At 39.3% G+C, this 16,138-nt stretch overlaps 1 protein-coding gene across 2 annotated transcripts; it reads left to right on the top strand.

Annotated features, from left to right (window-relative positions):
• Positions 1-244: 244 nt before the first annotated feature.
• On the top strand, positions 245-9,715 carry CHRNA6 (cholinergic receptor nicotinic alpha 6 subunit). 2 transcript variants are annotated; one of them, XM_019742027.2, is made up of 6 exons: positions 246-651; positions 2,299-2,438; positions 5,291-5,335; positions 6,135-6,244; positions 6,347-7,325; positions 8,736-9,715. In XM_019742027.2, exons 1-6 carry the CDS (start codon positions 573-575, stop codon positions 8,865-8,867), a joined length of 1,485 nt encoding a protein of 494 aa, XP_019597586.2. In that variant the 5' UTR covers positions 246-572; the 3' UTR covers positions 8,868-9,715. The 2 variants fall into 2 exon arrangements, with proteins under 2 accessions (XP_019597587.2, XP_019597586.2); XM_019742028.2 differs by lacking the exon at positions 5,291-5,335 and having other exon boundaries at positions 245-651.
• The last annotated feature ends 6,423 nt before the right edge of the window (positions 9,716-16,138 follow it).

Below are 16,138 nucleotides of genomic sequence, written 5' to 3' on the forward strand. Positions count from 1 at the left end.
AAACCAAATTGTGTCTGCTTTCTCTAAACTACAGTTATTAAGACAAAAATGGGGATTCATATTTTAGAAAGTTTTGTAATAACAAAGTCAAGCCTTGGTTAACTAGAGAACACAGTGAATCAGAATACACTATTTGGGACCCGATTTACGCTTTACCTACAGTTGGAGCTCAGCAAATGTGTGTTTATTCCCCTAGGGATTATGGTTGAGACTGCGCTACAGAAAGCTCTACTAAGCCAGGGCAATGTTTTTGTCCTCCCTCAGCCCTGTCTGCCTAGCTTTCCCTCCCTGCTTTTCTTCACCGTTTTTGCTTGGAAAGAGATCTAGGATGACAGGAAATGTGATGACTCATCTGACATCAGATTGAGCCCTTTTTATTTGCCCTTTTTGTTGGCCTCAGACTGATATTGGGAAGAACCATGTTATGTTTGTGAATGTTTTTATTTCACAGAAGACACGCATGGATTGCAGTGGGACTCTGATGATTTAAAGGTCTGATGCGAGTGGCTGTCTGATAGCTCTTTGTTTTCCATAATCCTTTGATTAGAAAAAGAAATCAAATTGTTTTAATCATGCTGACCAGCAAGGGTCAGGGATGCCTTCACTTTGATGTGTGTCTCTGCTTGTGTATATTCATACCTTTCTTTAAAGGTAGGTTTTATTTCTGCTTTATCTCACATTCGCTTTTTAGTTACATGTGTTTACCTCTTTTTTCTAGTTGTGCTTGATTGAGCAGAGAAAAGAAATAGTCTATGGTTAAATATGTACGGTGTGTGCATAGGAATTACTACAACTGTTAATCTATTTTTTATTGGTTAGGTTTAACATGTAAGATGGGATTTGGAGGTTAGGGTGGAGAGGACAGTGAAACATTGTAAACCACATTTTATTTTATTTTCCCAATAAAATATGGTAATAATAGTAATGATGCAGTTTTCTATCCATCTCTGCTATGGAAGTATTCAACTTATTTGTTTGTATTTGTATTTAATATTTTTTCAGAACTGTAATTTATTAGCTAGCTGATACCATTTCTCAGTCTATGAACCCTTCCATTTTGTAGGTAATCATCGTTGTTTTGGGAAACGTCATTATGACCATGCTGAAATGTGTCCTAAGAGTAAGATCATTCATGTTAAAAGTTAAGACTTAGAAACCGACAACGCAGCTCTGCCTGAACAAAAGCACATCTGTACGTGCTGTCGTCTTTGCAGGGGACTTGCTCTTTGAGACTCAGGGAGGGTTTATCTAAAACATTTCAAAGGGGGAGAAAAGTCTCAAAGGGGGGGAAATGGGTAATTGGGAGGATTTTTTAATTGTCTATTTTAAGTAGAAATATTTCTATCATTATTCATTATGATGGCAAGAATGCTGCTTTACATTTAAAATTGTTCTTTCCTGTTGAAATCTCAGTGTTGCTAAATGCATTTGTCGAACAACTCTTTATTTTGTAATATAACACCTGTCCTTTTGTTCATTTTTGCCTAGTGAGTTATTCAATCCCTTTAATTTTTTTCTTTCAGGATATAAATCTCTTTGTGGAATTTGTAGAATAGTATTTCTGGTGTCAAATTTGAATTCTAGAAGGGAAAGCATGGGGGTGGGGGGTGGAGGGTATTAATGAATTATGTCAAATGAAGGCAAGTAACCTACACTTAATGCATTCTTTGAAAAATACAAAGAGATATACATTAAACTGTTGTCCAACATTTAATGACTAAAAATGCTATTTTTTAAGAAATGAGTTTGAATTCTTTAAAAAATATTTTAAGTAAATTTCCTTAAAAACTTTGTGCTCTCACTATTCTCCAATATAATTGAATTTCTTTTGTTTTTCTTTTTTACCTCAAAATAATTGAATTTTAAAGGTGATTTTTAAAAGGAGTATGGCTTGTTAAGACCTTAATGATATTACTAGTTATTTCAGATTGCTTGGTGAAGTTTCCCCAGTAAACACCTTACGAGTTGTAGAAACAGGGCAGTTGAATCAGTATTATGACAAGAAAGGGCAGGACTCTTCCTTAATTACTGGAACCGTGAGATTGTGTGTTACGTTGAGTGACATAAACGAAAATTGAAGCTCATGTCTATTCCTTTACCTTTGTGGTGCCTTAGACTTTTAAAAGTGCTCTTACCAACATTATTTTAGTTGACATCACACTAGTCCTGAGATGTAGGCATTACTATTTTTATCTTGGACGCCTCACTGCCCTTACTCGGTCATGGAAGCTTCCAGAACCTCTCACCTGCCAGCACTCTCTCTGCTTCTCTAATTCGTCCTTCTGTTTGGCCACGCAGACTGTACAGGCTGTGCGTCTGAGGAGAGACTCTTTCACAAACTGTTTTCTCATTATAACCAATTCATCAGGCCTGTGGAAAATGTTTCCGATCCCGTCACGGTGCATTTTGAAGTGGCCATCACACAGCTGGCCAACGTGGTAAGTGCCTCAAGTTCACCATGTGTTCACCTCAAGGAGCCCTGACTCTGAGGGGCTCAGAGCAGTTCCCAAACATTGTCCCACTTATTGTACATGGTAAATACGAGAAATTAAGAAAATATGAACAAGCCAAAATATACATAGCTGCTGGCCCTTCGAAGCTGTCCCACTGGGAGGGAGACAGTTTTCCCACCGATGTTGTAATTATTCACATCAAGGCAGGTTTTTTTTTGTTTTTGTTGTTGTTGTTGCTGTTGTTGTTTGTTTTGGAAGAGATTTCAGAACCAGTTTATGAAACAAAGAGGTGAAGGGGAAGTTGTAGGGAGAAGGCAAAGGGAGCTAACTCCATTATGCACTTGTGACGTACTAGACCCTGTGTCTACACTTGTGACTATCAGCTGCATTTTATAGCTGAGGAGCCAGAAGCTCAGTTAAGGGACTTTTCCCAAGATCATACAATCACAAATTGGTGGAACTGTGATTTGTGTCTTCTCTCTTTTTATTTTTGTCAATCAATCTTGCCAGAGGTTTATCGATTTTGTTGGGTTTTTTTTCCCCTCAAAGAATCAGCTTTTCGTTTCGTTGATTTTCTCTATTGTTTTCCTGTCCAATTTTATTGATTTGTACCCTTTATTTTTCGTTCCTTATGCTTGCTTTGGGTTTATTTTGTGCTTCTTTTTTAATTTCTTGAAGTAGAAACTTGAATTATTGATTTGAGAACTTTCCTCATTTCTGATGTAAACATTTTATGCTATAAATTTTCTTTTTTGCACTGTTTTTAGCTATATCCCTCATATTTTGATATGTTGTGTTTTCATTTTCATTCAGTTCTATGTATTTTTTGAATTTCCTTTGAGATGTCCTCTTTGACTATTAAATTTAAACAACCCATGGAGTTGTTTAAGTTTCATGTGTTTAGAGATTTTCATGTTGTCTTTTTGTTATTGATTTCTAGTTTGTTATTGATTTCTAGTTTTGTTATTGATTTCTAGTTTGATTCCATTATGATCGGAAAACACACTGCATGATTTCAATTATTTGTTGAGGTTTGTTTGATGGCACATGACAAGGAAAAAAATGTGCCTGTTGGTGTTTTGAGTAGAGTGTTTTATATATATCTGTTAGATCTTATCGGTTGATTATGCTTTCAGATCTTCTATATTTTTGCTGATTTTCTGTCTAAGTAGTTCTATTGGATGCTAAGGAGGGTATTGAAGCCTCCAACTATAATTGGGATTTGTCTGTTTCTTCTTTCAGCTCTATCAGTTTTTGTTTCATGTATTTTGAGGCTGTTGTTTGATGTGTGTACAGTTAGGATCATTATGTCTTCCTGCTGGACCAATGCTTCTGTCTTTATGTAATGTCCCTCTTTGTCTTTAGTAATTTTTTTTTTTTTCAGGAGAAAGAGTTCAGTCTACTATATAGCCTTTCTTATTGATGTATTGAAGGCTATCTGTTCTCATGTGGGGACATATTCATTGTTGTCACTGAGCCATGGTGAGGTCTGCGGATGGCCTTAGAGACCAGAGACTTCTATGTGGAAGTGTGTTTGCTGCCATACAGAATGACCTTTGCCATAAAGTTTTCTGTGTGGATGACTTTTTAGTATAGAAGTATGTCCACTGTTCCCCCTACAGGGATCTGGAACAAAGCCAGTGTTTTTGATGGCCTGGCATATCTGAAATGACAAACTTGAAGTTCTTGTAAAATGCAGCCCACCTGACCTTTCTGATCTCAGTTTCTGTTGCTCTAGAAAGTTAATCTATTAAAGCTTGTAACTCAAATCCTTTAATGCAGGTGGGGTGTCATCTAACTTATTTTCCCAAGAAAGAGATACAGGGTAATGGTCCCAGAAATGTGGAATGGTATTGTGGGTCTCTGGCCTCCTCTGGCTGGGCTGTCTGATGACAGTGCCCATGGACATTGATGTGGTCTGGAGTTGGATGGAAAACAGAACTTGCCAGACCACATCCTGATTCATAAAGTTGGCTGACACCTGTGAGGGTGTTCACACCACACGGAGCTTATCAGCCTGTGAAAGTATAAGTGGGAAGACAGCGATATTGTCAGGACAATATTGCCACCTGACTTTAGTTCTCTGAACACAGTGTACTGTAGAGAGAAGTTGTCTTTGAGACATGCTTATGACAGTTACTTTTGAGAACTTTCTGGATTGCAGAGCTAGTTGATTTTTGATTGACAGCCATAGACTTACTGACATGGTCTCTGCTAAAATTTGCAGGTCACAAGGTAACCCTCATATGAGAGTCAGATACCTACCACCATCTACAGTATTTTCCCTCCTTTCCTCCCTCTCGTTTTCTCTTCTCTCCCTTCTTTCCTTTCACAGAATCAGAAAACTTTATGAGCCGTGGTGTTCAGAAAGTCTTCACAGAAGTGATGAGACTTAAATCAGATTTGAAATAGTCTTTAAGTCACATTTCCTTTGAAAGTGATCAGCATTGAGACCAGATATGGAAATATTGTATTTCTGGTTGCTTTTTTTTCTTAATTATTTTTATTGGGGTATATTGGGGAACAGTGTGTTTTTTTTAGGGCCCATCAGCTCCATGTCAAGTCGTTGTTTTCAATCTAGTTGTGGAGGGCGCAGTTCACTGGCCCATGTGGGAATCGAACCTGCGACCTTGGTGTTATGAGCACTGTGCTCTAACCACTGAGCTAACTGGCCGCCCTCTGGTTGCTTATTTATAAGCTGCCTCTTCAGTCTTTTTGTTTTCCTCTAATAGCATGAATAACTCAGATTTGGCTCTTTTTAGTTGTAATTCTTGTTCTGGGATCCACCTCTATTAGCAAGTACATTTGAGGCTAAAAGTGTTGCTTCTTCTTCACAGGATGAAGTAAACCAGATCATGGAAACCAATTTGTGGCTACGTCACGTATGTGTCTATATCACATGTCCTTCTCTTCGATCTATGTTACTTGTGTATCAGCCGAACAATGCCTAATGGATAAAATCTACTAGCATTCCCTCTTCCATCTGCAACTTATGATACAGCATAGACTATTACCTACTTCTAAAGCCTAAAGCTCAGCTCTGGTAACAGCTGGCTTGATGCAAGCTTTGCAGGTGCAGAAACCTAGGGACAAAGTTCTCTGGGATATAGAGATTCTGTCCTTTCTGGTTTCTGCTCTCAAGTCTTCTATTTTTATCTGTACTTTGAACTCCAGAGTCAGATGCTTGCCTATTCTTTGATGCTGCTGCACTAGGCCTAGAGAAGTCAGTAGTTAAGCACGACAACATGTGGGTTAGATTTTCACCAGCTTCTTTTATGTTATACCATCTTGTTCTTTCTTCTTGTCTTAATCTTTTACGCAGATTTTGTAACAAGCTCATCATCGTACACTTGAACTATCTTTTTAAATATTAGAACTGAGCTGCTACTCCAATATGACTATTGTCCATGGAACATGGAATTTGAGCCTATAACCTTGGCCAGCTAATTAATAAACAACAGATAATTATCGAATATCCATTAGGTAATTTATGTTTTCCAAAATCAGCTCAGCTACCTAGCCCCCTATTCTCCATGGGTTTACTCTCCCAACTTTTGATAAAAACTAATGTACTCTTCAAATAAGAACTTAATTAAAAAAAAAACACACAAAAAACTGATGAACAAACATAGAATTAACATTGGAAGAAAATTTTTTTAAATTGACTTCTATTTCCTTTAGATCTGGAATGATTATAAATTGCGCTGGGACCCAATGGAATATGATGGCATTGAGACTCTTCGTGTTCCTGCGGATAAGATCTGGAAGCCCGACATTGTTCTCTACAACAAGTATGGGTGTCTGACAGAAGCAGTGTCTTTCCAAAGTTGCCTTTGGTGCATGCTGACCCATAGCAGGGGTCCATTACTAATGGTGTCTGATTTACCTTGCAGTGCTGTTGGCGACTTCCAAGTCGAAGGCAAAACAAAAGCTCTTCTTAAATATGATGGCATGATAACCTGGACTCCACCCGCTATTTTTAAGAGTTCTTGTCCTATGGATATCACTTTTTTCCCTTTTGATCATCAAAATTGTTCCCTGAAATTTGGTTCCTGGACGTATGACAAAGCTGAAATTGATCTTCTAATCATTGGATCTAAAGTGGATATGAACGATTTTTGGGAAAACAGTGAATGGGAAATTGTTGATGCTTCTGGCTACAAGCATGACATAAAATACAACTGTTGTGAAGAGATATACACAGATATCACCTATTCTTTTTATATTAGAAGACTGCCGATGTTTTACACCATTAATCTGATCATTCCCTGTCTCTTTATTTCATTTCTAACCGTGTTGGTCTTTTACCTTCCTTCTGACTGCGGTGAAAAAGTGACGCTTTGCATTTCAGTTCTGCTTTCTCTGACTGTGTTTTTGCTGGTAATCACAGAAACCATCCCGTCCACGTCTCTCGTGATCCCACTAGTGGGTGAGTACCTACTGTTCACCATGATCTTTGTCACCCTGTCCATCGCGGTGACTGTGTTTGTGTTGAACATACACTATCGCACCCCAACAACACACACCATGCCCAAGTGGGTGAAGATGGTTTTCCTCCACCTGTTACCCCAGATTCTGATGATGAGAAGGCCTCTGGACAAGATGAGAAAGACAAGTTATGATAAAAACCCCAAAGGCATTTCCCGTTGTCCTGCCAAAGTCATGTTTGGCAATCGCAAAGAGCCCAAACTTCTTCAAGAATGCTGCCGCTGTCATAAATCATGTCACCTTGCCACCAGAAAGAGAAGATTAAGTCATCAGCCTTTACAGTGGATGACAGAAAATTCAGAGCATTCGCCTGAAGTTGAAGATGTGATTAGTAGTGTTCAATTCATAGCAGAAAACATGAAGAACCAAAATGAAACAAAGGAGGTAAATGTATGTCTTCTCTAGCCTGTCCACCTGCAGCAGACCTAGAGGCACTTTATAGACATGGTCATATTTTCAGTGTAAGTTCTGTTTATAAGACAGGCAGTGTTAGGCTAAGATCCAGTTCCGTTACTATGCAGTTGTGGGTAGACTGTCCTGGGGTCGGGTGGGGTAACATGTATCCCCAAAGCAAATCTCCACCTCCAGAAATGTTAAGTGAAATCTGGTCAAAATAAACATTCAGGGTGACCTTGGTAAATGAAACCAAGAGCTCCTGCACAAGAAACAATGGCAGACAAAAGGGTGGAGAGGGAAAAGCTGCCCCCAGAGGGGAAGGAGAAATGACCGCAGAGCAGTTTGCAGTCTGAGAGCAGTGGAGGAAAGCAGGAGTGAGTCCTCCGCAGCTCCAATCCCACTTATACTACTGGAGAGGGACTTAGGTGCTGATTGAGCCTCAGGGATAAATTTAGCATCAACATATTCTGTTCCTGCTGCCCAGAGTCTAACTAAAGCAACATGACCGCCCCTATCCTCCAAAGAGCGAGTCAAGAAAATCATGCCAGTTTTCCATGCCATAAGATGACTAGCTGAGGGCATCTGAAAATTCATGCCAGGTGTCTGGTTTGACCTCATACTGCAACTGCCAGCATCCATGTGTCCTAGTGAAAGGATATTGCGAAACCTAAAGTCTGCCTTGTTGGTGCAGGGGAAGATACCGTGACTGCATGTCACACAAGCAGGGCATGGGGGAGGCATCAAGGGACAAGTGAGCCCAGAACTCACCTCCATGGTGACACCATAAAATCTAGGGGAGAGTTGCTGTTCACTTAATCACCACCAGGTAGGGCTCTCACGACACAACCAGGGAGACTTGGGCAGAAGGTTGGAGGCTAGGACCTGGAAGGACGTGAGAAGTGCAATGATTTCTCCATAAACAGTATGACCTTGAGGTCTAGCGGGCTTCCTGTGCCTGATAAGGACATCCTCCATCGTACCACACATACCTCAAACCTATTTCCCAGACTTGCCAAGGGGTCAGGTATACAGTGGTGCCAATGACAAGAGTTGCATTTTTTTTATTTTTTTTTTTGACCAGCTATTTCTTGGGAGCATTTCTTGCCATTAGGAAAGATGCTTTGTGACCCACAGAATCCTGACTTGTTGAGATCCGCATACTCTGCAGCCAGCTGCAGGAGGCACTAAGAGGGCCTGTGCATCCACCCTCTTTAGACAAAACAAAAGCTCTACTGTGTACTATACAGGAGACACAGGTTAACCAGAATAATACCAACATTTGCTTTAAAAGTCACCCGGAAAATATTTGAAAAGGAAGAAGCGTATTTATGAAATAGACTATATTTCCTATGGTGCTGATTTTTTTAACAATTGCTTTGACCTTTGTTTGCTTTTCAGGTTGAAGACGACTGGAAGTATGCAGCTATGGTGGTGGACAGAGTATTTCTTTGGATATTTATAACCGTCTGTGTGTTTGGAACTGCAGGGCTCTTTTTACAGCCACTACTTGGAAACACAGGAAAATCTTAAGGATTTTATCTTCTGAAATTTACAGACACTGTATTTGTTCTGTTTCCTACAGCAAGGAAAGGGACATAAAGCTTCCCATCTAAGTCTCTCATCTACGGAAGCTGATGACCTGATGGAAAAAAAGGACGTTATTGCACACGAGGAGCCTGAATGCCTCCTTTGTAGCACAAAAGTACTTTGAGATGTGTGCTAACACTGGAGCCCAGAACTGGCAGCACGCACAGGCTTGTCTTGTCTGGACATGTTCAGCCTCCAGGGACGTGATGAGCCATAATACAGCAAACCATGTAATCAACATCAAGCCACACTAAAAAGGGGTTCTGTTGTCCCTCCTGTTTATGCTGCTGATCAGTACCATGACACATGCCAGACATGAAACTCTGAAACATGGACCTTGCTGACATTTGCAGTGCTTGTGAACTCCTGTAGGCTTTGCTTTCCTGTGCATGTCTCTGTGATGTAGCTCACACACCAGCATTATTTGTTACTTTAATTGGCGAAACGTTAATAGCAGACGGTCAGAGCCAATCTCAGCAGGCTGTTTGCAGTTAGCACTCATCGGGCAAGAAACCTGAGGGGTAACCGGGCACTGTGCTAGGCATTGCACAGGTAACAGAAATAGGTTCTGTCCCCAAGCACTTGCAGCTCTTCAGGAAAAGTCATAAATACAAAGATCTCCAGGACCAGATATCATGTGGGGAATGTGACTAGAGCAATCAAAATGGGAGAACATGGTGTGGTGTGGCCAGGCAAACTGAAGCAACCTGTTGTCTTTTCTTGTCAGCGGTTTCCATTTGCTCTTTGTAGCTGAGACTGAAAATAAACTTATTTCTTCTCTAAGAAACTGATCTTGTACCGTTTAGAGCAATTCCTTTTCTGAGAGGGAGCACCTTAGGAATTCTGTTTTATTCCACTCTATTATCTTATGTATTGTATAAATATTATAGCAATTTAAAAGGTGTATTTTGAAGTAGAAAAAAACATCTGCCCTAAGAAAGGAATTCATTTCATTTTTGCCTTTTCCCTTCTGGTCCTTGTCTACAGACACATGTAATTTCACACTTCAGTTTTACCTTTTAATTTCGTATTTTGCTGTTTTCTCAAAGCACCATATTAGCAACATTTCTCCACAAGGTTTCACAGTGTTGAAGTATAATTTTTAAGATTGCATTATTTCTGATGTGTTGATACACCACACTCTCAATTACCACATGTTAATTCTTCGTTGTCTGTCTCATACTGGAGCATCAGGCACTTTGTGGCACGCCAGGCAAAGGTTTTGAATTTGAATTACTTTGTTTTAAAGTATTTTTACTCCCTGTCGTATTTGTGTTTGAAGTATCTATATTTTATCTTTCTATCTTGAGTGAGAGTTGGTTGTTATACTTGATAGGTTTTTTTTTTTTTTACTATCACACCAAATAGATATTTAATTTTATTTTTTAAAGTGTTTTAATTGTGCTAAAATACACATAGCATAAAATTTATTATCGTAACCATTTTTAAGTGTTCAGTTCAGTGGCATTAAATAAATTCACATTGTTGTGTAACCATCACCACCATTCATCCCCAGAATTCTTCCTTTTTATTTATTTATTTATTTTTTTTTTTAAAGAATATTGGGGAACAGTGTGTTTTTTCAGGGGCCATCAGCTCCAAGTCATTGTTCCTCAATCTAGCTGTGGAGGGCGCAGCTCAGCTCCAAGTCCAGTTGCCATTTTCAATCTTTAGTTGCAGGGGACTCAGCCCACCATCCCATGCGGGAATCCAACCAGCAACCGTGTTGAGAGCTTCTGCTCTAACCACCTGAGACAGCTGGCCATCCTCAATTCTTTTGAGTATATACGCTTACACGGTGGAAAGATTGCAAACTTCATTGTCTGACCTTCATATATCCAGAGGCAGAATTGCTGGGTTTTGTGGCAATTCTATTTTTAATTTTTTGAAGAACCACCATACTGTTTTCCACAGTGACTGTTCTGTTTTACATTTTACCCACAGTCACTAGGACTCCATTTTCTCCACATCCCCGCCAACACTTGTTATTTTCTGGTTTTTGACAGTAGCTATCTTAATGTGTGTAAAGTACTATCTTGTGGTTTTCATTTGCATTTCCTTAGTGATTAGTGATGGTGAGCATCTTTTCCTGTGCTTATTGACCATTTGTATATCTTTGGGAAAAGGTGTATTCAACTCCTTTGCCCTTTTTAAAATCAGGTTGTTTGATTTTGTTGTTGAATTGTAGTAGTTCTATATATTTTCTTGAGTTAATCCCTTATTAGATATAAAAAGAAGACTTTTAAGAACTGCAAAGTAGGAAGATAGGAGGAAAGTGCTTCCAGCCAGGGGCAGGGAAACCCGGATCCTGGCTTCTTAAGAGATTCTTTTATATGTGAACATGTGTCAGACTTCCCAGCCCAGCTTTCCAGAAGTTGCTCAGTGACCCTCAGGGCAGAGAGGATGTTGTACTCACAAGTAAACAATTTAACAACATACATTTAAAAGAAATGAAAAGCATTCGAATAAAAGAGGAATTACAGCATTTGTTCAGAAGAGCAAAGGGAGGCAAAGAATGAAAATGTGTAAAGGGTCTTGAAGGGAGTAAAGAATTAAAAATCTCTTTGTTAATTGAGATGTTTAAGTTTTAGAATTGACTTGAAATTCTGTTTATGATTTAATTATCAATATCTCTATGTATGTGTGTGTGTGCATGGGGGCGTCTTTGTGTATCTGAACAGAACTATAGATTCTATGACTTTTAGAGGTAGAATGGAACTCAGATTATTTAGCTTAATTTTTATTTTATTTTATCTCAAGTGGTAGAGTGGCTTGCTTATGATCGTGTAGCTGACAAATTCAACTCTAGAACCCACATCTCTTGACTCTTGAACTATTTCCCTGACCCCTGTATAATTCAATCTCATGAGATGGGAAAAGAAAAAGACAGTAAATCAACTGGGATGGCCCATCTTCTCTCCTCCTGACCCCATGCCCACCTTATAAGGCTAGGGAAACAAAGCATCTTTCACTGTCAGTAGTCAGAAGGAGAAAGAGAGCTTTGAAATGTAAACCAGTTTAGAGAGATGAAGCAGCAAATGCTCTCTTATTTTAGAAAGGCCAGGGCTTCTTGTAATGTTAACATTTATTTTAATGAAGGCAGGGAATACTAATAGCGCATGGGGACTATATATGAGTCTTCAGAATAAGATCAGTCATTGCTGAGTTGAATAGCACACATGTTTGGGACTATAAGTCATGGGTCAAAGTGGAAACATCCAAGGCTTTCTTCTCTCTAACTGCCCCATCAATTTGCACTTGTTTTGGCTGACAGCACAAAATGCGTAGAGAATAAAAATATTTGACATTAGCAGATGCTGAAGTGCAAAGAGACTGCTCCACGGGCTGGTGGGTCATTTCAGTTTATAGGAGGCAGATTGGAGCGTTGTGCTCATGGAAAGGCTAATTTGCTCCCACTGAGCTCCAATCCATTTTCATAGCACTGGAATGTGGATTTGGGGGCTTGATCTTCCAGTTTTTCAAGATAAACTGCAATTTCAGCTTTTTATATAAAATCTCCTAGTTTTGCAATGTGGCAACTAAATTAAGAAACAAAAAAAAGTCTCTGTGTTAGCTCAACAGAACCTGTGTACAGGGTCACTAGTCTGTAGCCTCTGACTAAATAAACTGGGGCTTGATTCCTTCTGTTGGGTGAGGACATATAAGATGAGGGCAAAGTCACGTGGAGGGAGATGCAAGAGCTGGGAGAGGAAGATGTAACTCCGAGAACCATGGAGGCACTCATACCGTGCTAAGGTCTGGGTGCCCGCCACTTGAAAACATTAAAAAGTGAAAGACATGGTTGGTGGAAAGAAAAGCAGATTTATTCAGAATGCCAGAATGCTGGAAGGATGGTGGACTCCTGTCCAAACATCCGCAGTTCCTAGACCAGGCAGATGGTTTTATAAGCACACAAGAAGAAAAAAAGAAAGGGGGAGTGGGTCAGGCAGGTCCGAGGTCTGACATCCATCCTGGGGTCTGGTCTGTTTTAAGATAATGTTATCCCTGGACTCTGGACTTGCACTGGCCACCACCACCAGAGGATTAAGAAATTGCCCTTTCCAGGTTAGGATTCTGTTCATTAAATAGATTAACGAGGTATGGGTAGCCTTGAGAAAGGGAATAAACTGAGTTCTTCAGTTAATCAGTGAGGGGAGAAACAAAGAGGAAATAGCTGAATCTCAGGGTGGATGAAACTGCAAACTAACAATCTAACTACAAGTGGCTAGATAACTGACCTATGCGGTGAGTCAAATTGCAAACTAGCTAAGTCTAATTACGTTATTGAGTTACTGAATTCTACCCTTACAGCACCATCTGAAGGCCTAGAGAGCACATACTTGGGATGCCCCACTCAACCCTAACCTCCCGCAAGGCCCAGAGTGTGCCTGTAGTTTTTTTTTTCAATGTACTTAACTTTTTATATTAATATTGCTCAATGCTGATAGGATGGTTTCCCATTTCCCCCCTTGAGATAGCTAAGTTCTCTTTTTATTCTATTTTTATTTTTCACTTACAGTTGACATACAATTATATTGGCTTCAGGTGTACAAAATAGAGATAAGACATTTATATAACTTACCAAGTGATCACCTCGAGAAATCTGGTACCTATCTGACACCATACATAGTGATTACAATATCATTAACTATATTCTTTATGCTGTACTTTACATCTCCACGACTATTTTGTAACTTCTTAACCAATTTGTACTTCTTACTTGGTTCCCCTTTTTCAACCATCTCTCCAACCTCCCCTCCCATTTGGCAACCATCAAAATGTTCTCTGTATCTACGAGTTGGTTTTGTGTTGTTTGTTCCTGTTTTGTTTGTTCATTTATTTTGTTCTGTAGTTTCCACATGTAAATGAAATCATGTAGCATTTATCTATATCTGACTTACTCCACTCAGCACAATACCCTCTAGATCTATCTATGTTGTCATAGATGGCAAGATTTCGTTCCTTTTTATAGCTGAGTAATAATTAATTGTATATATGTGCCACCTCTTCTTTATCCAGTCACCCATTGATGGACACCCAGGTTGCTTCTATATCTTAGATATTGTAAACAACGTTGCAATGAACTTATGGATGCACATGTCCCCTCAAAGTAGTGTTTTGGGTTTCTCAGGGTAAAAACCCAGAAGTGGGATTACTCAGTCAGTCCTTCTTTGTCTCTTGTTATAAGGGAGAGCTTCTTTTTTTTTTTTTTTTTTTTTTTGCACCCTCTCCCCAAGGAGGTGCTTCTTATGTGTAGTGAGGGGAAAGGACAGTAAGAACAGGGGTACAACATCTGAGCATAGCCTGTTGCCCATCCCCCACTTTGACTTTGGAACTGTCATCTAAACCCTTCAGCAGTACTAGCCATTCTCAATTGGAGCTTGCTCCCCGTTTACACACAGCCATGCATGTGCGTACACACACAAACACACATACACATGCTATTTCTAGTTGGTATTTGGAAATGTCTAACAGAGCATTTTTGTTGCCACAATGACTGGGGATGCTATTGTCACATATGGCCGAGGGGTAGATATGCTAAGCATCCTGCGTTGTATGGGACAGACCATGAAGACTTTTCCCTATGAAAATACCCATAAGGCTCCCTATGAAAAACTGGAGCCCTCTTGAGGGTATTAGTTTGGAGCATAGCACATGCTTAGCAGGCTTGTTGAGGAACAGCCACACACCCTCACTGGGTACTTCTTGGTGGCAGGAACATCTATCCTGCTGGAGAAACAGGAAGCCTGAACCTTCCTCACTCTTTTTTCCTTGAGGGTAGAATTTTACAGAGGAAGAGGACCTTCATCTATAAACAGGGATGATGATAATGCCTTCTTCATAGGGCTGTTTAGAAGGCTGCCTGGGTTAGTCTTCACAATTTATAATCTTCTTTCTATAATTTCCCTTTGGATACTGTATTCTTCTGGCCTAGTTGGAGCTCCTCTTGTTACCCAAAGCTGGGAGCATCCCTGAGCATTCAGAGGCCATGTCTAATTCTACAACAGGCCAGGCTGCCCTGTCCTGACAGTGGCTACTCTGCCTAGAAGTTTAACAGTGTACATCTGTGGATATATTACTACCCGTGGCTAGTTTTTCCAAACCTAAGAATGTCCATGAACCAAAGAAATCATACTACTATTATTTTCACTATTATTTTATTGACATACTGAACAGCAAGTCTTAATACACAGAAAGAATCTGTATCAGGTTAAACATAAAGGGTAGTTACTATGGCTGTTAATTAAACAAATTCACTTTAATACATAATAGTAGGGGCTTCCAAGAAAGAATTATGACACAACCAAAAAGTCCATTCCAGCGCAAAAATATTACTCTTTGGAAATTACAGTGTTCTAATGTAGCTGATTACAGACCATCTTTAAAGGAGCCAAGGTCATAGGTAGGAGTCTTTATAACTGCTGTGTGTTATGGCCACAGGTTATACCACTAAATTTACCACTGGATAGGTGAAGAGATAAAGCTGTCATCATCTTAACCTAGGAGTTAGTCTTAACACTAATTATGAGATAGGCAGAAAGTATATGTCTCCTTGTAAAGTATAATACAAACTATGCATCATCATCTATGATGTACTTTGTGAAAGATACTGAACCACAGTTATGGTTGTAACTTCCAATTTATAGGAAATATAAGAGACAGAGGAACAAGTTTAATGACACCAGAAGCAAGCAACCAGATAAATCCAATACATGAGACATTCTTGGGGAAAAGTGATTTAGTCTTTTCAACAAACAGTGACAAGAAAGAAATTAAAATAGATTTAAGTGGCATAACACTATGGGCTGAATCCTATTTTAGACAATAAATTTAGGCTATACTTGAGATAGGAAAACTTGAATATGGAATTATTAATTTTTCTAAGTACAATAATAATATTTTAGAAAAATGTTAATGTAAGAAAATGTTTCTTTAAGGTACATACTGAAAACACACACACACACACACACACACACACACACACAGCTGGTTAAGAGGGGCTGAGCAAGAGTACAAATTTGTCTTCGTTTTAGACAAATAGCCCAATTCAAACTTTCTGGTCCTGGTTTAATTAATCAGCAAATATTAATTAAACCTTGACCATGTACACAGCGCTATTAGATTCTGTTGGGTGTATAATGAAGGATATGCTATGATATAGCTAAGGAAATAAAATTCACTTGGTAAAATAATAGAGAGCAATTACATTCTAA

Source organism: Rhinolophus sinicus, linkage group LG04, assembly GCF_036562045.2.
Source record: "Rhinolophus sinicus isolate RSC01 linkage group LG04, ASM3656204v1, whole genome shotgun sequence".
Taxonomy (NCBI): Eukaryota; Metazoa; Chordata; class Mammalia; order Chiroptera; family Rhinolophidae; genus Rhinolophus; species Rhinolophus sinicus.

Excerpts from the sequence above, each read along its gene's own strand:
- CHRNA6 (XM_019742027.2), top strand. The coding sequence starts at position 573 with ATGCTGACCAGCAAGGGTCAGGGATGCCTTCACTTTGATGTGTGTCTC. Across the intron at positions 2,439-5,290 it reads TCACACAGCTGGCCAACGTG|GATGAAGTAAACCAGATCAT; the intron begins GTAAGTGCCTCA and ends TCTTCTTCACAG. Across the intron at positions 5,336-6,134 it reads CCAATTTGTGGCTACGTCAC|ATCTGGAATGATTATAAATT; the intron begins GTATGTGTCTAT and ends TATTTCCTTTAG.